Source organism: Myiozetetes cayanensis, unplaced genomic scaffold (genome assembly GCF_022539395.1).
Source record: "Myiozetetes cayanensis isolate MyiCay16 unplaced genomic scaffold, myiCay2020 scf4, whole genome shotgun sequence".
Taxonomy (NCBI): Eukaryota; Metazoa; Chordata; class Aves; order Passeriformes; family Tyrannidae; genus Myiozetetes; species Myiozetetes cayanensis.
Window position 1 is genome coordinate 71,031,531 of NW_026087631.1, and position 26,876 is coordinate 71,058,406.

The following is a 26,876-nucleotide window of genomic DNA, read 5'->3' on the forward strand; positions in this document are numbered from 1 at the left end:
GGGATTCTCACCCTCATTATTTTCATGGGAAGGTGCCAACAACATTTTTCCAGGGAGGCTGACACCTGGATGACTGTCCCAGGATGGAGGAGCTGAGGGGCTCTGAGCACCCTACCCAGCCTATTGAACTGGTAAGATAATTGCTGTGCACGCACACCCAAGGAACGGGGGAAAACCACGAAGGGCAACCTTTGTGGTGGCCTCTAATTTTCCTTCTCATGCTTCTACGAGCACCAGTCTGAGGACATTTAGGCAACAGGCAATGCATGGAGCACAGGTGGGAGCACAGGGTGGCTGCAGACCAGCACCAGGGCCACGATCAGCCCCAGGAAGGGGATTTCCCTGCAGCTAATGAGTCCATCTGCTTTCAAGAGCATCCAGCTGCTCTGACCTTGTGCACTCCAGCACGACCTCCTTCCTTAGCCCCAGCCCTGCTCAGATCATTAGCTGACAAGGAACTGCCACTGCTGAGGACTAATGGCTCGTTTGCCACTCGGCAGCCACAAGTGATCAGCAAGGGGGCAAAGAGCTCCGTGCAGGCCGCCATCAGCATGCCCACGTGGGCCGGCACCGTCATCTTTGTTCAGGACAAAATTCCTGGGGAACGCTGCAAAAACTCCTGCAATGTCCTGGCTTCCTTCCAGAGGCTCATCAGCTCTGCTAAGGCTGATGCACAACCTCCTCCCGGCACCAGGGCAGGGGCTGGATCTGTGTTTCCCCGTATCAACGCTGGGCTTCAGCTTTAGCTTCTGGCTAAATTCTCCTTCCCTCTACGGGTCCTTCACTGCAGCTGCTCCCCACAGCAAGGGCAACTCAGGGACACAACAGCTTGCAAAGCAACACCTTGCTGTAGACAGGTGGGCGTTGGTGTCCTCTCACAAGCGACAGGAAGAGAGGAAGCAGCCTCAAGTGGCACCGGGACAAGTTTGGGTTGGACATGAGGAGAAATTTCTTCACAGAAAGGGTTGTCAAGCCCTACGCAGGCTGCCCAGGGCAGTGGTAGAGTCACCATGCCTGGAGAGATTTAAAAGCCGTGAAGATGTGCCACCTGAGGATACACTGCCACGAAGAACAGAGGCTGTGAACAACCACAGTCATGGTCCACCCTCTGAGCCAGTGAACAGGGAGCTGAGGAGGATGCCCTGATGCCCTTTTAGCAGTCTCCAAAATAGGACGGGTATTGCTGAGAGCAGCCCAGGCTCCATTCTCCCGTTCCCAGAACACACGTGCAATGAAAAGCCGTAGATCAACCAGGCTTGCCTGTGGCTTCCCCCTCAGCCACAAGGCCCCTTTTAGCTTCTTGGGGTGGTTTGCAGATGAATCGAACACACCCTCCTGGATATGACATTGAAGTTTCTAATTACCCTCCTTGAATGTATCCCTAACATGCCACATCAGCTCGCTCGGGTCTGCTCCTCTCACCATGTGTCTCTCTAAGTGGAGCTTCTGCCTCTCTTTAGAGCACTGACCTCTCCATCCCCCAGCCAGGGTGGGCTGCAGAGCTGGATAAGACAGTTCCCAAACAAACTGGTGATAGGCCAGGCTTGTCCTGCTCTTGAGACCAACCCCATGTGAAGAAACAGACTTTATTACAGAACCACAGAACAGTTTGGGTTGGAAGGGACCTTTAAGGACCATCCAGTCCAACTCCCCTGCCATCAGCAGGGACACCTTCAACCAGATCAGGTTGCTCAGAACCCCGTCCAGCCTGACCTTGAATGTTTCCAGGATTGAGTCATCCACAGCTTCTCTGGGAAACTGGTGCCAATGTTTTACCACACTCACTGCAAAAAACTTCATAACAGGTAATATAATTGTTCAATTTAAAACCACCACCCCTTGTTCTATTGCAACAGATTCTGATAAAAAGTTTGTCCCCTTTAGGCCCTGGAAGGGGCTCTCAGGTCTCCTTGAAGCCTTCTCTTTTCCAGGTGAACCCCCCCAGCTCTCCCAGCCTGGCTCCAGAGCAGAGGGGCTCCAGCCCTTGGACATCTCTGTGGCCTCCTCTGGACTTGCTCCAGCAGCTCCATGTCCTTCTCGTGCTGAGCAGCCCCAGAACTCTCTCCAAGGCGTCCACACTGGGAACACCCCTGCCCTCAACAGAACAAGCACTCACACACTCCCAGTGGAGTCCCAAGGATTCCACCCATGCTCTAGCCCTGACCAGCCAGCAGCTGGAATTTAGCTCACCTGAAGCACAGGATAGCCCTGGGCTGACAGCCAGCAGCATGGACCATGGGAATGCCCTTCCCTGTGTCCATGCCAAGGGGGGGATCCTCAGGGACAGCCTGATAAACTTGTACCACACCCTGGCATGATGGGTAGGATTCAGTTCCAGATTAGGGCGTCTCAGTTGGGGTGCCCACGTGCAAATCCTGGATTTAACTGGCATGTTGGATTCCCCAAGCTATCCAAGACCCATGCAGGGCACCTCCAGATATGACCCTGGACCTCTTGATTCACAGATGGGGACTAAGCAATGTGTCTCAAGGTAAAACCAGATACCTGTGTTCAGCAGCTGAATCGTGACCTACACACGTGGTGGCTGTCCCAGCTCTTACTGCAGTCCATGGGGACGCAGCCAGCATGGTCTGGGGTGTTTGGTGAGCCATTTAGTTACTCAAACATCAGTATCTATTTTGGGGTGTGAAACGCCCTCCAGACTCCACTGATCAAACATCCACCGGCTCTAACAGGAGATTAGCACCGAGTTAATATTTTTATCTCCCACTGCAGCCCACCTCCAGCTCCTGGTCCAAGTTTCAACAGCTCCAAAATAAAACCCATTTGCATTGGATGAGGATGCCCTCCAGCTCTGCACTCTCAGGCCCCTGCTGTGATGAGCAGCACAATCCTGGCACATCAGCACTTCCAGGATGGTTCCAGTGTTTGTGTGGCTCCTGCATAATAGCACTGAAATAAATAAATTTGACAAAGAAAGGAAAAGGAACAACTGATATGCAAACCCATGTCATGAATCATTCACCAAGTCTGCTCTCCAGTTTTCCAATAATCTTGGAGGTTGCTTTCAAAGTGCTGTTTGCAAACGCTCTGTTAATCTGGGAAGCAGATGCTGCTACAGGCTGTGTTACACCATCTTCAATAAATCCCCAACAAATATTACTTTAAAATGCCCAGGACTTTTTCAACCAGTTGTTTTTACATCTTCTTGGTATATCTAAAAAGCTAACACCACAAAAACAAGCCTAAGCCTGGAGAAGAGCTCATCTCATATCTCCCCTCATGCCCAGGTAACCCCAAACTCCTCCCAGAGGATTCTTACCATTTCCTTCATATGCTCTCAAAAGTCTTTCACCTCACCAGACACATTAGTGGATCAGGAAGGTGCCAGAACTACTTTCTAGCAAAATCTGGAGCTGCAGGCAAACACTGTGGTGTTGTCAGACAGAAATGAGGGTGAACCCTGTTTTCAGTGAAAATTAGGATAAAACAATGAGGTGCTGCCTTCCCATCCCAGCTTGAGCATCTGAGGTGTTCTGACAGCAGTGAAATGACAGACTGGCCCCTCTGCCATCTAAAAAAAACGAAGCTACAGCTTCCTTTAGTGACATTCAGCAGTCAGTGGGCAGAGCAGGGTGGCCCCATTTCTGTCACGCCTTGACACGCGTGGACATTTCATTGCCTAGGAGAGTGGTTGGGATGATTGGGAGGATGGTTTTTTGCTGCCATGGACTGTTTCTTCCATCAGAAAATGCCCTGAGATAGATCACCCCTCCCAGCCTGGGAAGAACTGAGTGTGTGGATCACGCCCAGGAGGAGGAGGGGCCTGGCTGCATCTTTTGGGCTGCCATCCTTTCCAATCTCCAGTGCTCAGTTTTCCCCATCCTGTGTGATAATGGAAACAGCAGTGTTGGCTGTGGTTGGAAAGGCCTTGAAATCTACAGGTGAGAAGCTGTAGGTAAAACAGTGTTGCACTCTTCCAGCAACAGAGAAGGAAAGCCAGTAAAGGGGGGAAACCCCCACATAATAAATAATGCTCTATAAATTACGTTAAATGAATGCATTAAAAATTCAATCCTCCAAGAAGCAGCTGCTTCGTTCTTTGCTGTTGATAGCACCAATATAAGAGAGGAAATTACCACCTTGTGTTCTGCAACACATCACACCGACTTTCCTTTACAAACTCTAATGCTCCTGATTGCTGTGTCAATTTAAAATTTACCATAAAACGCAGCATCTCATAAACTTTACAACCTCAATCACGTTTTTTCACCCAAATCAAATGCACCACGATGTGCTGCTGACAGCAGACGGGGAGAGCAGACCAGGGCACCACAGCTGACATCTGCCTGCCCTGGGCAGTCCAGTTCAAAAGAAAAGAAATCAGGCTGGAAGACAAGCTGGCAAATGCCTCTGTTGGAAGAACCCTCTGTGAGACAGCTCATCCAGCAGGATGAAGGGTAGCCAGAACCATGATTTATAATGGTGGTGGTAAAGCACTGGCACAGGTTGCCCAGACAAGCTGGGCAACCCTGGAAGTCTTTAAGGCCAGGTTGGACAGGGCTTGGAGCAACCTGGCTTAGTGGAAGGTGTCCCTGCCCATAGCAGGGAGGTTGAACTAGATGGCCCTCAAGGTCTCTTTCAGCCCAAACCATGCTATGGTTCTATAATCAAATATAACACAGCCTTGGATGTAGCAGCTCTGGTGCCCCAAACACGCCGCCCTCGAGGTGGGACCAGCATCCTGTGATGCTTAGCCAACCTCCTTACACTGGGACATGCTTAAAATACAGCTGTTTTTTAAGCCCTTTTGCAGACTCTGATCCAAAACCCCAAGTCATTTGCCCAGTCCTGGATTTCCTCCAGAAATTTAGAGCCATGCAGCTCTTACAGAGAAGATGGTGTGAGCTTTTAATGAAGGGGAGGAGGATGCAGCTACGCCCGTGCCACGAGCTGACCATTTGCTCTTGCAGGCATGTGTTCCACCCCTGGGTTGACAAGGGAAAACTAATTAGGCTCCTAAATTTGCTTCCTACATAAATCTAAGTCCTTTCGCTTCTCATCGAAGTGTTGTCACTGTGACAGAGAGCCCATTTCTCTGAATGGGTACAAAGGGCTTTGGCTAAAGCAGAATAAAAATATGCATATTTCAAGATGCACTTCCCCAGGAGCCATAAAACACCACTCAGTGCCTGCAGTCTGCACTCACCCTGCAAGCTCTGGCTCAAAACTCTACCCAGATCCACCCTCAGCTCAAAATTACAGGATATATTTGGGGAGGAAAGTCATTTTTTTGCAATCAGCCGCTTGCCTTTGTGACTGACTAAAACTCTGACGAGATGGATGCTTGAAGAAGCAGCAAGGGTTAAACCTTGGAAGAGGACAGGCAGGACTTGGGGATGAAGTAGCTGATCAAAGGGTGGCTCAGAAGTTATTTAAAAATAAACCAGAAAGTAGAACTTCCCGGCGGTTGCCGCTGTAATTACAATGCAGACAACGGAGCCCGTGGTGCTGTTAAGGTTACTGGATTTTCCTAGCAGCTGTGTTTAATTTACTTAAAACATGCAAAGCCATCAGGTCAGATCCCATTAGCAGAATCTCTCCAGAGCACTGCAAGACACACTGGCCAGCCCAGCACCACAGAAATGCTGAGGCAAAAGAACACCAGCACAAAATGCCCCCGAAGAAGTAAGAGAGATTCATGCCATGGCCAGCACCACCCCTGAGCCACAGCAGATGCTCAGTGCTCGGTCCCTCCTGCTCACCCAAGGACCTGCCCCTGTCCCTTTCCTCCCATCACAAGCCACCTTTTGCTGTGGCCTCCTAAGATCACCAGAGATTGGTGTGAGGAGAAGGTACCTAGGAAAAGTGGGATCAAGAATTTAGGGAAGCCCTTTGCATGTGTTTTGCCATAACACAGTTCTCTGGGTGTCCTGCAACCAGCTTAAGAACACATACATTGTCCCACCTGGATCCCTCTACTCTCCAAGCATCACACCCAGAGTCCATCTCGGAGACGGGATCTCGGTGGATTTGTGGGTCAGGATTCCACCTTTGGAGCTTTGTTCACACGGAAATAACTCGTCAGGAGCCTTTCCAAAAACACAGCCTTCTTCTCAGGAAAAATCTTCTAGAGATCCTTTTCTGGTTTGTTTTGTTTTGTTTTGTTTTGTGTTGTTTTGTTTTTCACCCTTGTAACACTGGCTCAGCCCTCTCTCCACCAGAGGGAATATCAGGGTTTCATCCACCACTTGTGGCTTCTACCAGCTCGATTCTGTTTCTAAAATTAGCATCCTGAGAGATGTAATTGCTAGAACAAAAGGTGTTAGGTCACGTTTCAGTCCCTGCACATCATGCTAAGTGTGTCTGCAGCCACCTACAACCACCTCAGAGTCAGCCACACACTGAAGCTCCAATGTGTCCTGCTCCACTGAGCCCTACTCAGCAGAGTGATGCAGCTTTAATGGGTGCTGATTCCAAAAAGAAGAGGACTGAAGACAAGGAGAGAGGAGAAAATGCCATGGGCTCCCTTCTGCACACAGCCCAGGCACACAGAATGGGAAAATAAAATAAAATAAAAATAAAAATAAAAATAAAATAAAATAAAATAAAATAAAATAAAATAAAATAAAATAAAATAAAATAAAATAAAATAAAATAAAATAAAATAAAATAAAATAATGTATTGCCCACAGAATGTGGGTGCTGTGGATGGGGCTGTGGATGCCCCATCCGTAGAAGTGTCCAAGGCTACGTTGGATGGGGCTTGGAGTAGCCTGGTCTAGTGGAAGGTGTCCCTGCCCGTGGCAGGGGGTCTGGAGTTAGAAGATCTTTAAGGTCCCTTCCAACCCAAACCATTCTGTGATTCTGTGACTCTGTGAGCACAGTAGAATAGAATAAAACAGAATAATATCAAGCAACACAAAAATAAATATAATACCATAATTAAAAGTCAAACACTGTAAATAGTAGAAAACAATGCCAAGCAATGGGTTTGTTTATGGGAATCCTGAAAACATCTGGCCAAACTTCATGACCCTTGTTGACGAGGACCAGCAGTTCTCACCATCAGAGCCCTCCCTGAAACCAGCAGCTACTGGCACTGTGTGCAGGGAACCCCAGCCTGGAGTCCCTTAAGATCACTCTTCCAGCACAAAACTCCAACGTGAACTCAACCTTCATGGCTTAGGGAGGTGTGAGACTTATTTGCATAATAAATGACAAGGCAGGAATATAGATTTCTGTCAGATCACACAACACGCCCCCCCTGACACCCCGCCTTCCCTTTGAAAGAAATCTGTTTATTCTGAGAGAATCATCTCTTCTCCAGATAAATGGTGTTTGTAGCCAGTTTAGCTCGGCCCGATACGCATTCTTTTGCATGCCTGTAATGAATTTTCACAGCTAGAGCCCTAATCCAGTCTAGTCATGGAGGGCTTATCAGGACCTCTTATTTTATTTCTACCGGTAAATGGGAATTGCTTTCCTTATCGCTATCTGGGAGCACCTGACTGATTTTTGCTTCATATTTCCTATCCCACTGGAATTCAGGATGCGGTGTTATCTGATGCTGTACAGTTGTCACTCATGTTAGCTGCCTTTTCATTTTAATTTGCTGGATTTATTGCTCTTCTTTCCCCCCAGCCAAGAGATTTTACTTTAAGATCCGAGTCCCTCCTTGCTCCCTTCCATCCTCCTGATCACATTTCTCGGGTGATCCTTGGGAAGGCAGAACCAAGGCTTGTCTTGCCTTCATCTGCCTGATCCTTTCGAGCAATCTGGTCCAGTGGAAGGTATCCCTGCCCGTGGCAGTGGGACAGAATGAGGTGAGCTTCGAGCTCCCTTCCAACCCAAACCATTCTGTGACGCCTTCCCTTGGGAGAGGACTCAACCATGGGGCTTATCCCCACCCATCCCACATTCCACCACTGGGAAAGCACAAAACTATATAATAACAAGCAGAAATTGTTCCTAACTTTGAGTTTGAAAGCAAACAAATCCGTGACAGCAAGGGCTTGCTGATGTGATGGCTACGGCTGGTGCAACCAGGGGGCAGGTACCTAGCTCTGAGCTCTGGAAAACTGAACCCACTTCTGCTGGAAAGGCACAAGAAGACCCATAAATCCTGCAGATAACACCGTGATGGATCAGTAGTGGCAAGACATTAACCTTCACTCTTGAGGAGACACCCAAATGATAACACCTGTAGCCAGGCCACTCCACAGTTATCAGTCTTGTCACTCATGAAGATAAATCTATCTGACCTAAACCATCATCCTACGCCCCTCTGCCTTCCTCACTCAAAAGTCCCTGTGGATACCAGCAGGGATCGGGAAAATCACACCTAATAATCAATTGAGTGTGCGTAACAATGCTCACATGGAAACCACTTCCTTCAGCATGTTAAAATAATCCCTCAGAGCAGGGAAAAAACAAGGTAGGCTTGAAGGCTGGTCTGCAGGGAAAGTGCTACATGTCAGTGACAACTGTGGAAGGACAGAAAACAGCTACCAAAGCCTCAAGGAACTGTCACGCACAGGAAAATATAAGTTAATTAAAGCCACTTAAACAAATGCATCTGGGACAGGGGCATGGGATGCAGGGAGGGAGAATGAAGTGATGTTAAAAGCTCAGAGACATGGTGAATCCCAGACAGGAGGCAAGGAAACCCTCTTGGCAAAAAAAAACCCAGATGAGCCCCTTGCCGTGGAGCTGTGCTGGAGAGAGCAGTGAGAGCCCCCTCTGCCCTGGAGCAAAATGCCCACAGCATTTTTCCACAGCCCCATAAGGCCTGCCCCTGCTCTGGAAAACACCACTGAGACTCCACTGGTGCTCTCCTAGACCAAACAGTGCTGGCTTGGGATTATAAATCCAATACTTGCCTTCCTAACATCTTCCCTCCCGTCCCTGCCACAACATTCAACTGAAACAAGAACCACAGGCAAAGCATCCATGTGGCTAAGTGCAATGATGTAAATCCACCCCAAACACAACACCAGGGCCAACATCAGCTCCACCTTCACTTCCTCTGGGCACAATCTCCCCTGAGCCTCCAGAGATGACCTGCCCCCTACTATGCTCAGAAGTTGAGTGCAAGTTATTCACAGCAGCCACTGCTGATATAAACGAAAATCAAGAAAAATTTGGACGGGCTCTGAGTATTTTTATTGCAATCAGCTCCCAGGGAAACTTGAACTGTTAGCTCTTCATAAATTCCTTTGAGCATTGGTTCGAAAGTGGAACCCAAATAACCTGCACGAGGTTGGGTCATCGTGGAGAGCCTCTACCTGCCAAGGCAGATGCTCAGCCGGCCCATCGAGATATTCCTGCTTGGAAAGCAGCACTGGCCAGCCTCAGATGGGAAGGGAAGCAGGAAGCAAGTCCATCTGCACACCATCAAACCCCCGCTGTGGGATGACAGCATGCAAGACTGCTGCCTGCAAGAGGAAGCCTTGCCATGGCACCAGCCCGGCCTAGTTAGAGCACAGGCAGCACAGAAACACAGATGGGGCGAGGAGGATCCAGGCTTCCAAAGCATCTTAGCCAGCTTCCCATATCCTCCCTTACCTGCTAGGATGAGGGTGATGCAGCAAACCCAACACCAACCCTGCATGCTCCTCCAACAAAGCCAGGAGGCCGCTGGAATCTGGTTGTCTTAGTCAGCAGGTGCAGTGAAGGACCTGGCTCACAGGGGACAAGGTCTGAGACCTCATTCCTCACCCCTGAGCTCATTTGCTAACTCTAAACCAGGCTTTGCTACAGATCTTTTATTCCAAACCTGGGTAAGATTAACTCATCACAAGTCCCATGGCTCCAGGGAGACCTGAGAGACCCTTCCAGTGCCTAAAGGGGCTCCAGGAGGGCTGGAGAGGGACTGGGGACAAGGGATGGAGGGACAGGACACAGGTAATTGCTTCCCACTGCCAGAGGGCAGGGCTAGATGGAATATTGGGAAGGAATTGCGGTCTGTGAGGTTGGTGAGACCCTGGCACAGGTTGCCAGAGAAGCTGTGGCTGCCCCTGCATCCCTGGAAGTGTCCAAGGCCTGGCTGGATGTGGCTTGGAGCAACCTGGGACAGTGGAAGGTGTCCCCGCCCATGGCAGGGGGTGGAACTGGAGAGTCCCCTCCAACCCAAACCATTCTGTGCTTCTATGGCTCTGCAGACAGCATTAGAGCCTGGTCTCTGGAAATACAGCCCAGTACAGCATCCCCCTCTCTGCCTGCAGCTCTGGGCAGGAAGCCAAGGCCCCCCACCCATGACCCCCAACCCCTTCCCTCCCCAGGGTGATTTCCTTAATGCAGCCCAGCTGCCTGCCCCCACCCGCCAACGGCTGACAGATTTGTGCTGTCCCCTTAGGGTGGGGTAGGTACATTTATTTCCTCTTTGGAAAAAAAAAAAAAAAAGAAAAAAAAAGAAAGGAAAAAAAGGAAAAAAAAAAAGCAATTAACCTTTTCTTCTCCTCGCAATGGACAAGAAGCTTCCCTGCCACAGAAATAGTTTCAGGACTAAGATATCTGTTCCCACAGCTGCACCAGTGCTATTCTGGCTTAGCTAAAATTAAAGAGCTGAAGTTGTATGTGGGCCTTCATGAAAACTGTCACGGGGACCACAAGATTAGAGGACCAGATGGTGACCTGGAAGACTGAGGTCTACTCTCAGCTGTGCCAAGGGATTCTTATATGTGTCAGAGCATGTTTGTCCACCCCTGTTTAACAGAATCCTAAAATGGTTTTTGTTGGAAGGGACCAAAGATTATCTGGTTCCAAGCCCCTGCCGTGGACAGGGACACCTTCCACTATCCCAGGTTGCTCCAAGAGCCATCCAACCTGGCCTTGGACACTTCCAGGGATCCAGGGGCAGCCACAGCTTCTCCATGTCAGTGCCTCACCATCCTTATCATAAAGATTTTCTTCATCCTATCTAGTTTGCATCTCCCTGCTTTTAATTTAAAACTGTCACCCCTTGTCCTCTCACTACAGACACCACTAAAAAAGTCTGCCTCTATCTTTCTCCTAAGTTTCCTTTAAACATCGAAAGACCAACAAGTCCTGCCCTATCACCTCCAGTGCCCATCCAAACGCCAGCCTAGAGATCCAACAGCACTTGAAAAAAACCCAGGAAAGCGCAGGATAACCCCAGCATCCCTGCCACCATCCCCTCTCCCACCACGAGCAGGTCCTCTGCCAACAACTGTGCCAGCCATTGTTGGGCACATAAAGCCTGGTCCACGGGGCCTGCTGTCAGCATGCAGCTCATTACTCTGCAAAGGGCTTTGAAATGCTTGGAATATGAAAGGTGCTCCATCAGACCAAATTCAGCTCCGTTTGCTATTACAATACAGCGCATTCCTTTTGTCTGTGCCTTTTGATGATGTGCAATTGTTCCCCTCAGTCAGTATTTCGGAGTCATTAGCCGGAATTAGTAAAGTTCCCGCTGCCGGACTTTTCCGAGGCTCTGTTCTTGGGCTACAAAGAGTCAGCGAGGAGTTGTCCTGCTTTCACCGAGCTGGAGGCACAGCGGGGAGCTGTGCTGGGGGGAGCAGGCAGTCTGCTCAACTCCACTTTCCCCCTGCAGGCACCGGGAAACGCGCGTGCCAACAAGATGCTGTGGGTGGTCGCAGGGGGGCCGGTGCCTCCTGGCCAGTAGGGAACCTCAGACCCTTCCATTTGGTACCTCTGGAGGGACCAGGAGGACCTGGAGGGACCAGGAGCAAGGCTCCACCTCGCTGTGTCCACATTTAGGCAGCACATGCCACAAAGTTCGGGTTTCTCTCCCAGGAATCCCCCACTCCCCATTTAAAGGCACCAGCACTGAAGAAGTCACCTTCCTGTGGGTGACAGAGATCTTGGCATCTTCCATGGTGAAAACACCTGGTTGTGCCTGACCTTGTCCTCTAATCTTCTGCTCATGTTATGCCTTTCCAGCTACATCAAAAGGCCTCTTACTACGCAGACACTTTTTCCTAAAGGTATTTACACATGGAACATACACCTCTCTGATCGACCTGTGCCAGTGTCTCATCACTAACAATTTGTTAGGTCTATCTTGTCTGAATCTCCCCTCTTGGTGTAAAACCATTTCCTCGTGTTCTATCGCTCCAAAGTCCCTCTCCAGCTCTCTTGGAGGTCCTTTAAGCACCAGAAGGGGTTCTATAGTCTCCTCAGAGCCTTCTCTCCTCCAGGCTGAACAGCCCCAGCTCTCCCAGCCTGTCCACCGAGCATTTTTGTGTTTGCCTCTGATAGAGGATTCATTCCTGTTCACCAATAAGCAGTTCCAGCAGACAAATGAAGTGAGGAAGCTCCATGGGCTCTGCCCATCTGGTGTTGCTGTCTGGCCCCAAGGACCCAGCTCAGGTCTGGGGACCACAGCAGCCCCAACTCACACCTGTGACCAAGGCGCAGACCCTTCCTCATCCAGCCATCCCACTGCCTTCCTCTGGATGCACCGTGGAAGGGTATCTGGCCACTAGAACCCTGAAACAAAACCAGGAGCAAATCAACCTCATGGGACATCCTTTGGGAGAAGAGCTCAGCACCAAAGTCAGCTCCTTTAGCAGCTGGTCGTATTTCCCAAGGGATTGTACTTCCATCCCCTAAGGATTCCCCTGAAAATCATCTCGTAGATCATCCCACTTAACAGTCACAACCATTGTGACACAACCCAATGCAGACAATTCACACCTCTCACCTTGCGTTTTTTTAAAGTAACACGGTACAATAAAGCAGCCTGCCCGGATTCCAGCCTAATCTAAAAACAACTTTATGGCTTCTAATTTTAGCACTAATCTTCCTTTGCTATGGTTGTGTGATTTCTAATTATTTTATCCCCAAGCCTTGCTTTGATGGATAGTTGTACCTTTTCCAATGCCAAGTGACTTGTAAAGTGCCTTTAAAAAATACGCTGATCATTTCAGGTTCATTTCCAGTTCCTACACAAATAACATTCTCATATATGGCTTCACTGCGGAAATATTATTATTATTAAAATAATATTAATAATAATAATAAAAAAGCAATGCAATTCAAAAAGGAGAGCTCCATTTCTTAGGACTACCCCAATCTGCCCCTGCAAACATCCATATTTTCTCTTAGAAGTTGTTATAGAGCATAAATCCGCTATCGAGATACGGATCTCTCAATAATTCAGTGGCTTTGGCTTGGCAGAGCTCCCAGAACACTTTGCCTTTATCTACCCCTATCTTCAGGTTACAACACGTCCAAGAGCATTTGGACACACCAAGACCTCGGGGCAGGGGGGGACTGTGAGAGGGACAAGGCGAAGAAGCGGTGGCAGAGACACATTTGCTTTGATGTTCCTCGGGGAGAGCCACCTGCCCAAATCCCCTGAGCCTGCAAATATCAGCTGAAGATGCGTTGCAGGGGTTCAGGATGAGCTCCAAGACCAAGGTCCTCAACAGGCAGGCGCTTTCTCTCCTACCACACTCGCCTGAAGCAACCTCTTGATCCTTCTAATCGCTGACCTAGATCAAACCTGTATCTGATGCCGTTAAATTTGCACAAAAATATATATATATATATATACTGGGGAGGGGAATGCTGCCTGAGGAATGTTTCAGGATGCTGAGCCTGCCTGTCTCTGCCACGGGATTGCGCGTCCTTGTAGGACCTGCCACCAGCAGCCAACACTGGAACAGGGGATGCAGGCACAGGACTGGTGGATGTTTGTTGGGTTATTTCCTTCCCCAGGATTTATACTGCGCTCCGGTCAATTGGAAAACATCCACTTGACCTGCGACCTTTTTGTTTTAGTTACTCTCCAAGCTTTGACAGCAGCAGTTTAAACACAAAGCATATGAGTTTCAGCACCGAGGAAGCACCCCCGTGCCTGCAAATTCTGAGTGGATGGGGAGGAATATCACACTGCAACCCTGAAGGAGAATATATTTCTTGTTTCTCATTCTTCATTTTCCTCTCCTTCGCTTTCTGAGCCTGTCTCACTCATCCATGTCTTCTACCTCCCCACTGGAAACCTGAGCTTAGCTCCCCACCACAATATTTAAGAGAAGGATACGGGTCGTGGTTTGTTTTAATTCCCTGCACAATGCTGTGTTATGGAGTATTTGAAACAGAGATTGTCAAAACAGGAAACAACCCAGTCAAAGTCCTCAGGCCTGGATCCTGAAATGTCACCACACAGAGCTGCAAGGGATGGAGAAAAGCCCTCTGTTCCCACACGGAGAGAGGATGCTCTGGGAGAACAGCCAGCGACACGCCATCTGCCCTCATGCCATCCTGATCTTGGGAGCTGGGCTTTAACCTCTGCTGAAATCAGTGCAAAGCTGCTTTTTATTAACTGGGGAGGGGAGGGGGGGGGAAACTAAGCAGATGGGGTTAAAAATTATAACCCTCTGTTGACTGATACTTTTATTGGCATAGGGAATTTCGTATGGAGTATCAATGCGCTCAGGAAGCCAACCCTACAGGAAATCTTTCATCCTTAGGGCTGCAGAGCAACCTCCACAGCATCCTGCTGGCTTCCTCCTTACTCCTCCTAAAACTCACCCCTGAGATCCTCGCCTCTCGAGCTCATGCTCTGAGTCTGAGTGGGTCTTGCTGGGATAGGACTGGGTCAAATCCTCAGGGAAAGCACTGGGCTGACATTGCACCTCCATGGGGATGCAGAGCAGGACAGAGTTTGGTCCTAGGCTCTTTGATTTCCATCTATCCTTGGAGCAAAGACTAAAAGTTTCTCAGAGGCACAACAGTGATGCCTGCTTTGGAGGAGAGAATGCAGCTACCGTAAACCAAGGTAAGTAAGATTTTCACAACTTATTTTTTCTGCAGAAAATAGATGCTGGATTTATTTTAAAAGGCAGGCTCCTGAACCTGTAGGTTTTGAGCACTTCTTAGGAGTCTGACCTGAACAAGCATCCAATATTCATTGAATATTGTTGTTGCAAGCCTTTGGTTGCTTCTGATGGGAGTGAAAACTTTCTGTTGTACTTGTTTCTTTGCTTTTACAGCTTTCTGCAAGTCAACTTCAGGAGAACTTCCCAAGCAGAAGAGCTGGGGACCATTACCAGAATGGTGATCCAGCAGTTCTGGTTTCCCAGAGACATGGTGGATGCCCCATCCCTGGAAACATTCAAGTCAGGTTGAATGGAGCTTGGAGCAAACTGGTCTAGTGGAAGGTGTCCCTCTGCCCATGGCAGGGGTGTTGGAACGAGATGGTCTTTAAATTCCCTTCCAACCCAAAAGATTCTGACTCCTCCTCTGGAAGCAAAGCAGATGTACTCCTTTATTTCTGAGGGATCAGTGGTACTATTTCAGTGTCAAGACACTAATCTAGAGTGACAACCTTTAGTAGGAAAAAAAAAAAATCCACACATTCATGGGATGAACAACAAGAAGTGTCATTTCAGATGGTCTGCATAACCCAGAACATCAAATTTCACCCATCATCCAGGTAGAGAACTAGAATAATTACCTAGGGCCTGGTCCTGAAAGGTGCTGAGTGCAGTCAAGTGGTGTCCGCTCATAGAGTTCAGTATCTCAGGGGTTCTCAGCAGGGTCAGCCTTGGAGCCTGGGCAAAACAAGACAGGTTGGACTTAGTCCAGTATTTATCAAAAAAAAACCCCAAAAACATTCCAGCTCAGCTCCATGTGCTGCCCCATTGTCCTGTACGGGGAACTAACTCAAGGGTCACGCAGACCACGGCTGAGGAGATGCTCTCCAACCCACAGGCATTCTCTGCAGATCCAGGACAGGTGCCTTCAGCACACAGGAGGAAAACCACACCGGGATGGATGTGCCCATGGAGCTTCAATCCACAACCAGGAACACCCTCAGTGCCATTCCTCGGGAGCGCCAAGTTACCCGAGACACCGCACCCGGACACGGATTACGCCGCCAACACCACCCCGGAGCTCACACGCCTTCCTGGCACAAGACAAACCCCGGGGTTGCCCTGCCAAGTCTACGGGAAGTGATAAACCTGGAGATAAGAGGAGTTATCCGTGTTTCCAGGGAGGAGGGCGAGGAACACCCCTCGGAGCTCCCTGCCGGCTGGCAGTGACGCGCACGGCACGACAGCCCCGGGCGGGTGCGGCCGTGCCAAGTGCAGGGTGAAGGCAGGGAAGAGGATGACGGGGACAGGATGACTCCTGCACACAGCCCTTTGTTTTGGGAGGTCCCCTGAGATGCCTGGCTCACAGTGGCCAAGTCCTCCTTCTTTCCCTAAAAGGGGAACGGATGAGGGGAGGAAAACAATGCGCTCTCTCCTCGGTTGCCTAATGGAAGAACAAAAGCACAGAGATCCCTTCCAAAATTGTCTTTTGAGGAACAGACCATTGAGCCTGAAGGGCCAGTATTTCTGGTTTATTTATTTCTGGATGAACTCCAACCTGCCGGAGTCTTTCTGTCCTTCCTCTGGGCTCTTGCAAAACCCGCCCGAAGCCACAGGGATCACGCAGGGCTTGCACAGACCCCAAATCCCATAGAGGATTTAACACCCAGCACCTTTCAGAGATGATGAAGCCAAAGGTGAGGTTCCTGCACCCAGACTCCACCACAAGAATGCCTCAGCCATGGGGTGGACAGGGTTTGGAGCAACCTGGTCTAGTGGAAGGTGTCCCTGTCAATGGCAGGGGTGGAACTGGATCATCTTTAGAGTCCCTCCCAACCCAACCCATTCTATTGACAGCCCTGGCCCAGCAGGATGCATTTGGCAGAGAGGGTCTGCTCCTGCCTGATCCCACTGAAAACTGCAACCAAAACCCACTAAAGCCAAAATCAGCTCAAAACCAGAATCAGACCTTTCCTTGCTCAGCAGCAGTGTCTGCTAGGGAGCAGAAGGGGATTTCTGCTGTGCTGACTGCTCATGGAAAGTCCCTGACTGGCCCACAACCGTGGAAAAAACAGAAAATAGAACTTTAATACCAAGTTGGTGGCAGGCTGTCTATTTTTCTCTCCTGTGACTGGTTACCATGGATAAATTTCTGAGGTCGACCACGCAATTGTTCGCTGCACTGCTCCTATTAAGCAGAGGATGATCAAATCATCCCATTTGTACCGTACTTTAATTTCCAGAAATTCTTTGTTCGTTTGTTTGCTTAAATTATTTCTCTCATTTGAAGAAACAATGCAGCCTTACAAAGCGAGGGCCCAAATCTCTCGAGCCACCCTGCTGTGGTTCATTACTTCTACACTAGTTAACAAGGCCAGTAATTTCCCTAAGGTTTAATAGAAAATCCTCTTTCCAGAATGCAGAGAGACAGGACATTTTAACAAACTCGCTGCTGTATCCCAGAGATGTCGTAGGTGAGGGATATCCTAGGCAAGGCACAGGTTTTCCTTAGGGTTAGTATACAGAAGCAGGTAACCTAAATGATTTTTTTTTTCACCAGAGGCTACTCCCTCAGCTGGGGAAGGTCACATCTCAGAGCATCAGCAAGCTCCACTTGGAAACAGGTTCCCAAAGCATTCCAGTCCTCTTCCCAAAATACAGAGTGGTTTATTGCATCATGCTGGGATCAGGTAGATGATACTGGAGGAGCAGATCCAAGATGTACCTGGGGTGTATTTGGTGGAAGAGGCACACGGCCCTTTTCATCAATGATATGGATAGCAAAGTACACAGAATACCTGCCCATTACCTGACCATAAACTGCCCTTCTCACCAGTTTTGCCAACCTCTTTCTATGCCCAAATCAGAAGAAAATATAAAGACAGAGAAGAGCTTGTGGAAATCAGGCAAATACACATAACATATATACATATATATTGGAACCATAGAATCAGAATCATTTGGGTTTGAAGGGGCCTTTAAACTAAGAACCCAAACTTAAAAAAAAACCAAACAAAACAACTGGAGGACCAAACTAGGTTAGTGATCTAGTCCAAACCCCTTACAATCAGCCAGGACATCTTAAATATAAATCTTCAAATCTTCAACATACATATATGTTTTATATACTAAAAACCAGCCCAGTAAATCTCTGTTGAGATGCACATGCAGGTGAAAAGCTGGGTGAGAAGTTGGCAGTGCTGCCTTGAGTCACAAGGCTATTTACCCTACAGGAGCCTCTGCAGCTCCCTAATATTATTTATACAACAGGATTTGTCAGGCAACAACTACAGATGTTCTCAGGGAGCCTCCTTACTTATCCACTGATAATACCATGTGCCTGGGACAGCTGAACAAATCCTACCACGTAAATAATAAACACACGGGCTCGGTTAATCAGAAGGAGGAGGGCGAGGAATCTGGAGATTCCCACAGACTCCCTGCCTCGGGGAAGGAAACAAGAAAATGCCCTGACCTAAGCAGGGGTGAGTCCCACATACCCACAGATCACAGGGAGATCACAGGAGCTGTTTGCAGATCACTTACCAAACATGAATAATTCAGGCAGAAGCGGCTGGGAGTATGAGAACAGATAGACTGGGAGCTCGCTGCTGCTGCTGCTGATGCTGCTGCTGCTTTGGCAGGTTTTGTTTTATTGAGCGAGGCCAAGAAAACACGAGCCCCAGCAAAAAAATCCTTAGTTCAGTGTTGCCAGTGTCGTGACTTCACTGACAATCCCGTGATATATGGTCTTTCACCAGACCCCCAGCTGATTATGAATGCCATTTCCCTTTCTCCCCGAGGCATTTCTGTGATTATTTGGCTGGGCAGGTGGGGCAAAACAATGTGCTTTTTTTGAAAGGCCTTCAGTACCCACCTACAGTCCAGTGCATAATTACACAAATCACAGAACTGCTGGGGTTGGAAGGGACCTCAAAGACCATTCAGTTCCAACCCCTGGGCAGGGACATTTTCCACTAGAACAGGTTTCTCCAAGCCCCATCCAACCTGGCCTTGGACACTTCCAGGGATGGGGCAGCCACAGCTTCTCTGGGCAACCTGTGCCAGGGCCTCACCACCCTCACAGACAGCAATTCCTTCCCACTACCCCATCTAACCCTGCCCTCTGGCAGTGGGAAGCCATTCTTTCTCATCCTGTCCCTCCATCCCTTGTCCCCAGTCCCTCTCCAGCTCTCCTGGAGCCCCTTTAGGCCCTGCAAGGGGCTCTCAGGTCTCCCTGGAGCCTTCTCTTTTCCAGGTGAACCCCCCCAGCTCTCCCAGCCTGGCTCCAGAGCAGAGGGGCTCCAGCCCTGGCAGCATCTCCATGGCCTCCTCAGGATTTGCCACAACAGTCCCATGTCTTTCCCACGCTGAGGACCCCAGGTCTGCATGCAGACCACAAACCATCCACCAATAGAGGAAATAAATTTAAAAAAAAAGTGTTTCCTTTTTATTGTTCACACCATCTATCACTTCCAGACCTCCTCCCACCCCCACCCAGCATCTTCTCTGGGAAAACACACAGCACCCAGAGACCGGTTTACAGCCTTCAGGCTCCTCTGCCCCTGCAAAAACTCATGAATCGAGAATTCAACCCTGTAGGAGAACAGGCTGCGGGAAAAAAGGTCACAAGGAGGAGGATGGAAAAGAGAAGAAAGAAAAGAAGGGATGTTCTCTAATCCTTGTCCCAAAAGAAAAACACAAGTAGGGTTGCTTCTGTGGGGATAAATTAATAGCCCATGAGCACATTATTATCAGGAGGACTTGAAGCCAGGAAGCAAAGAAAAAAAAACCACCAAAACCCTAACAAACCAAAAAAAAAAACCCAAAGAAAAAAGAAAAGCCCAACCAACAAACCCCTCAAAAAATAATAACAACCAACAACCAAAAAAACCACCCCACAACAACAACAACAAACCAGCAATAACAAGAAAAAAAAAAAAGGAAAGAAAAAGAAAAAAAACACAACCAAAAAAACAAAACCCCACGTAAGACACATAAGAAAAGACAGAGATGGTAAAGCCAGGTGGTGGAAGTCAAACATGGCTTTGGTGCAACCTGCAGAAACCTAAAATTCACTCCCCTGAAAGGACATTGAATTGTGTTCGCTGCCAAAGGGAAAAGAACCTTGTACTTCAGGATGGACACCACACAGGGTCAAGAACAGGGAATTGAGACTCAGGAGCAGCTGGTGAACCTGGGGACACCTCAGCCCCTGGGAACCAGAGGTGTCAAGCAGGGATCTGACACAGAGGACCCCACCTAAGTAGGGTTTTCCAGGGTTTCTCCCCAATGGAGAGACATGCTCCAATGCTAGTGACACACTCTGGGACTGGGGAACCCTCTGGGAATTCCTGTCCTGCATTTACCTGTTCACCCCTCTGCACTGCACCACTGCCAGCACTGGGTTTGGCCCCAAAACAGCACACCCTGCTCTTCTCCAGCCCAGCTGGAAGGAAACTGCTGTGCATGTACACCAGGTTACAGCCCCTTTACACAACACCTCTTTCTTGATATTGCAGAGATATATCTGATTCAAGACTCAAAGTGACAGCAGAAGTCCCAATAAATCAGGTTCTCAGTGTAAACCAGATGAGAAGCATCCAGGCTGAGGTAGGTGGGACCTCTGATGCCACCGGCAAACAGATCTACACTTCCAGTTTTCCTTCAAAATTAAAATATTGACTCTATCCACACTTTCTCCCACTTTTAAGCTACTTAAGCTTAATCTTCTGAATTAAAAAAACTAAATTTAAACACCCTTCAGCACCACTGCTGGTAGCACTCTTGATCCAGAAAGCTCAGTTTGGAAGTGCCATCTCAACGTTGTCTATGACAGATGCTCTATTACCCACATCAAGAAAATTTGTCTTCAACCTTTAGCATAAATGGACAATCTCTGATAGGAAACCTCTTTCTTGCCTTTATAGACCAAGTGCAGGCCTCATCTCTGCATTAGCCCAAAATAATTACTTGGCCACACACCTCACTGGGCCCTCGGGGCTTTGAGTTCTCCACCCTTGTGCTTACATTCCATGCAGAAAAATTAACTAATCAATATACAACTGGCAGATGTTCTTTGAAAAGGACACCAGGTCTCCAAAACACAACATGATGAAAGGAGTAATCGAGTAGATAAGACTGACCAGAAAAGCAAGGATTGTAGCATGACAGTGGAGAGCACAGCTTTAAGTCTTTCTCTTGATATTTATATGGCTTTATTTGCATGTCAAACTATATGACAATTAGCTGTAAATAAATCCGTGATGAAACTACGCTGTGCAGCTCCCCCACAGCGGAAAAAAAGCCAGGACTGGGCTGCATAATCACCCTTAACTCTGCCCCTCCAGGTGTTCCCACTCCACCTCGCTCCTAATGACTCCCAAAGAACAACTGTACAACGGGAATCTTTTGTAATCATACAGATGTATATGTAACATTTCCTTATACTGCGAGGTACTTTGTGTTTGGTGGGATCCCTGCATCTCCCACAGCCTATTCAGGATCACTGCTTCTTCATTCTCCTCCAGCTACTTACACTTGACCCTGGAGAAAAGGAGGCTCAGGGGGGAACTTCTCAAGCTCTCCAACCCCCTGACAGGAGGATTGTAGACAAGTGGAAGTTGGACTCTTCTCACAGGGAACAAGGACAGGACAAGAGGAAAAGGCCTCAAATCGCACCAGGTGAGGTTTAAGTTGGATGCTGGGAGAATTTTCTTCACCAAAAGGATTGTCAAGGCCTGGCACAGCTGCCCAGGGCATTGTTGGAGTTCCCATGCCTGGAGGGATTTAAAAGCCATGTGGATGGGGCACCTGGGGACATGGGTTAGTGGTGGCCTTGGCAATGCTGGGGGAATGGTTGGACTTGATGGTCTCGGAGGGCTTTTCCAACCTAAACGATTCTGTGATTCTGCCCCTCTTTCTCAGACTTGTCTGCAGGGCAAGCTTTGGCTCTGCTGAGGCTTTGTGTTAACCCTGCAGGACAGCTGGGATCCTGCTTGAAGGCCTGTAGGTGACACTGGGATGCAAACAATAACAGAGATGCATGCTGTTATTTTAAATATCAACAGGAAGGGATGCAGTAGCCGGGTCCTGGAGCAGCACCGCTTACGTCAAGCGTGCACCGGGAGGGGTGTTGCCCTCACAGTCAAACCAGCCACCTCAATGAGGCCTTTGTGCTCTGCCAGTTATCTGCAGAAGGCTTCATGCAAAGCTGGAGCCTGCGGGCCCATCTGCAGCCACAGCCCACACCAGCTCCATCCAGCACAGACTGAAAACTGGGCCAGCCCACGCGGGCTGGGAAAGGTCTGGAGAGAAGGGATTTCAGACACCTTCCACTATGCCAGGATGCTCCAAGCCACATCCAACCTGGCCTTGCACATCTACAGGGATCCAGGGGCAGCCACAGCTTCTCTGGGCAACCTGTGCCAGGGCCTGCCCACCCTCACAGCCAAGAATTCCTTCTTTCTATCTAGCCTGAATCTCCCCTCTTAATTTAAACCATTACCCTCTGTCCTATCAAAGCAGGTCTTAACTAAAAACTGTGCCCCCACCTTTCTTACCAGCCCATTTTGACTACCAAAAGGCCACAATAAGGTCTCCCTGGAGCCTTCTCTTCTCCAGGTTAAACACCCCAGCTCTCCCAGACCATCTCCAGAGCAGAGGGGTTCCAGCCCTGTGGTCCATCAAAGAGCCTGCATTCCTTGGGACCATTTCTTCGGGCTCAACTAAGGTAGCAAGTTTGACTAATTTGAGTGATTAGGTACATATTGAGACATAAAATATTAATATGGGAACGAATCAAAAGCAGCCTGGGTGGCTGGGCTCCTGTTTTGAATTCATTACACACATCGAAAAAGAAAAAAAAAATTATAATAATAAGGAATGAATTAAAAAAAAAAAAATAAAGGAGGTTTTATCTCGTCAAATAAGTATGAAAAGGTATAAATTCCCGACCGACTGCAGCACTTGGCCTTGCTGTGCTGGTAATTGGAACCAGCGCGCTCTGCTTCCCGGGCGTCCCATTCACAGGAGCGAGAAGGAAGCATTCAATTTTTTTCAATAGGGAATTTCGTCACTGGAAAACAATCCACCTTCCTCGCACCCGAAGAGAAGCCAGAGGGCGAGTTCTGTCCTCGACCACAGTTCCATCTCACTGCCAGCCCCAGCCAGAGCAGGAGGAAAGGCTGCCACACTGACTGCTCACGCCATCCCAAAGCCATGAGATTGCCTTCAACACTTCAAGCTCAGTCCTTTTTCTTTTCCTTCTTCAAAACACACTGAGTTTTTTTTTTTTCTTTTCCTTTGAGCCTGCTCAGGGGTCCAGTCTGCAACTCTTCTTTCCACAACCATACGGGCTAAACAAGCCTAGATTTTGTCTCAACAGCTTTCCTTAGATTTTTAGCTTTCCACCCAGTTCCAGACTGCATGGAAAGCACCCGGCTGTGTCCAAGGGCCATGCTAACATCAAGGGGATATCTGTGAGACATCCTCAGAGGCAGAGCCCACTTTAAGTGGGTTCTTTAATGAGCCCAGGACAACCCCAGCCATATGGGACTGAGCAAAAATCACGTTATTACAGCAACAGCTTTTTTTTTTTTTTTTTAATAGCATTTAAAACCTTATTTTTCATTACTAAAGCTGCTGCCTTAGCACAGAGCTGAATAAGGCTTCGAGACCACAAAAACCCATCAGACACTCCAGCAGGACTCAGGAAAGCCAAGCAGCAGGCAGAGGGGCTGAGCAGTGCAATGGCAGATGAAATGCAGCACCAGTCCACACAAAACCAATGCAAAACAGCCCCTGACAGTGGTCGCTCTAAGGATCAAGTTTCAAGATTACACAGACTCAGAAGCAATCATCCAGTGCTTCTGTATGCATGGCAAAAATTTAAAAAGCAAACTTACTTCTTCTTGTAAAACTTACCTGTTGAAGTTTTTTTCTCCTCGCTATTTATGTGTTTTAATGCATGAACTAATAGTTACCACCGTAAAGTCTTATTTCTCTATGCACTTAGAGAAAAGCTGAAACACCAGCCTTCTTCACCTGCTTTCTGAGCCATCCCTCACTCCTTCCATTGTGCAGACTTCCATTGTGCCTTTCTGTGTCACATCACATCCAGGACCAGAGGGTTGAACGAGAGAGCAATCACAAGCAATGCAGGAAAGAGTCCCTCAGAAAAACATCAAACTCCATCTTTATGCCTTTTTTTTCTCTCCCTAAAATCTCTAGAAAAAGGTTATCACAGAACCATTCTCAAGCAATAAATAGAAACAATGTTCTAACCCCCAGTGCAGCACTTCTGGGGTACTTTTAGTTGTAATTGGGGTACTTTCAGCTGCCTCGAGCTGATCCCTTGAAAAAGAGAATTTTCCAAGCAGACTGGTGTCTGACTGGGTGGGCAGACCTGGACCAGTGGCAGGAGAAGGGCAAAGCTGAGGGTAGCAGCACGAGTAGGATAAGGAAAGTTTAGCACAAAATCAGTATGGCATCACATGGAATGCTGGATATTTTGATATATTTTGGGCAACAGAGGAGGCACCTGCTGTTCCTCCACCTCAGTAAGAGACGGGGATTAAGATACCAGCGTAGAGTTCCCCCGAGTCTCTGCTGAGTTAGGTATGGGATGCCTTACCAAGCCCTGAAGGAAGACATAAAGACTAAAGCATCAAAGTACTGAAATAATCCTCAAGAAGCCTTCTGGTTCAACCCCAGCCCAAAGCAGTCATCCCCAAGGACACACAGCAGGTGTTTGTCCAGTTCAGGGCTGCCAAGGAAGGATCCACAGCACTGACAGGTCCTTGGTGTTCCACCAACCTTTTCTTTAGTGGATCTGGTATGAGTGTAAAGACTCATCACTGGATCCTACCAACTCCTCAGAAAGCCAAGAAAGTCAGGCAACATTTATCTCTGCTGGACTTCATCTTGGCCTTGACAAACAAGGCTTGGACCGGTTGGACTCAGACTCCAAGTCCTAATCCAGACCTGAACACCAGATCTTACTGTTCTCCTGTAGCACCAAGGATCATGAAAAACCCCAACAGATTTTGGAGCAAATTAAACACAGGCTTCTGTTTTTTTCAAGCCAGGATCACCTTTGCTGAGCTGCCACCAAAGCTTTTCTTAGAAGTCATTAACCATGATGGCCAAAACACAATTCCACCTCGCTCCTCCCCTGCCTCTCCAAGGGCAGGAGATTTGAGCCACTGCCTCACTGATTGGCTTACTGTTCCACAAAGTGGCACCTCTCCAGAAAATTGAGCACTGAGAGCCATCAGAGAGTGCCCCAGACAAAGAGACCAGAGATTGTTTCTGGCATTATTAGAGGCAAGCAGAAAGAAGCGTCTCACAGGGTCTTTGTGGCACTTAATGTTGACAGCTCAAAATAATGGATAGCACAAAACAGAGCAAAGATGATTTAAATTGGGCAACTCCCGGGAAGTGGTGTTCACTCAGGCTTCCCAAAGGAGAATCACCATCTCTTAGAAATGCTAACACCCACATCAGTGTGCACTCCCCCTCTGCAGCACACACACACACACACACAGACACATCCCTTTTTAGGTGGTCTACAGAGCATTTACTCAATTTGCTAGTGGCCACCCCTTCCCTTAGGAGATGGGAAAGGTGTATGAATGAGCAATATCAGCTGCAGCTCATCAATCCTTCCACAAAAACAGCCTTTAATTTCTATCCATTGCCATGAGTTCAGGGACCTGTAGGAAGGGATTTACACATCCACATTCCAGCATTCACTGCACAGGTCCCCCCAAAGCCACCCAGAGGAGAGGGGACTCACTCCTACTCCAGGTGTTTGTCCCCCTCCAAATGACAAAGGCTCTGAAGAAGTTTCAGAGCCACTTCACACCAGACCCAGCTCCGTGGGATCCATATGGGCCTCATGTTCAGTAACAGGCATCTCCCTCCTTATACACATCACCCCTCTCTCTCTCTTTGAGAGGGCAGCAATCAGAGAACCACAGAATCAGTTAGGTTGGAAAAGACCTCCACGATCAGAGTCCAACTTGTGATCAATCCCTAGCTTTTCCCCCAGCCCAGAGCTCTGAGTACCACGTCCAGTCGTTCCTTGGACACCTCCAGGGTGGGGACTCCACCACCTCCCTGGGCAACCCCTTCCAATATTTAATTACCATTTCTGTGAGGAAATTCCTCCTAATGTCCAACCTGAACCTCCCCTGGTGCAGATTGAGACTATGTCCTTTCATCCTGTCCCTTATTCCTGAGGAGCAGAACCTGACCCCCATCTGGCTCCACCCTCCTGTCAGGGACTTGTAGAGAGTAAGAATGTCCTCCCTGAGCCTCCTATTTTCCAGGCTAAACAACCTCAGCTCCCTCAACCACTCCCCACAGGACTTACTTTTGATGCCCAAGCCATTCTCAGTCTGCCCAGGAAAGCATGAGAGGGATGGAGACAGACACACGTGGTTGATTACCTGGCTGCCTGGCTTAGATAGATTTGCTTATGCTGTGGCAGCACTCTGTCTTCCCAGGCACAGCACTTGGGTTTTATGACCTGAAACACCACCTAAAGCAGCTCCTGAACATCTGAGCACGCAGACCAGACATCCCTGCACTCACCCTGCAGTGGATAAAAGCCTGTTTAAAAAGGGGTCCATGTGCACAGAGCCCTCTGCAAGCACCGTCAGGGATGGGGGCTTCTCACACCTTTCTTGCAAAAGAAGGAAGGAGAGAAAGGAAGAAAAGAAATGAAGAACAGAAAAGAAGGAGAGAAAAGAAGGAGAGAAAGGAAGGAGGGGAAGGAAAGAGAGGGTGGAGAGGAAAGAGAGGGCAGAAGGAAGGGGAGGAGAAGGTAGAAGGAAGAAGATGAGGAGGAGAAGAACAGAAGGAGAGGAGGAAAAGGAAAGGAAGGAGAGGAGGAGAAAAAAAGGAAGCAGAGGAGAAGAAGAAAAGGAAACAGAGGAGGATGAGAAGGAGAGAAAGGACAAGAAACAAATGGGAAGAGCAGAAGGAAGGAAGAGGTCTCTGAATTTATTCTGGAGCAACGCCTGAATCCATCCAACATGAAATGTGGCCACAGTACTGTTTTCTTCCCAGGCAGTCAGTAAAGCAGCTCACCTCCATCTTCTG

The 26,876-nt window shown here is 48.5% G+C and overlaps 1 protein-coding gene across 1 annotated transcript in view; it reads right to left on the reverse strand.

The window, feature by feature from the left end:
- ZBTB7C (zinc finger and BTB domain containing 7C) overlaps window positions 1–26,876 on the reverse strand; it is a 146,483-nt gene that overhangs the window by 73,246 nt on the left and 46,361 nt on the right. Inside the window, exon 3 of the mRNA XM_050329933.1 lies at window positions 15,410–15,506. Coding sequence (XP_050185890.1) covers window positions 15,410–15,461 — 52 coding nt within the window. The 5' untranslated portion in view covers window positions 15,462–15,506. The remainder of the gene's footprint in view (window positions 1–15,409; window positions 15,507–26,876) is intronic.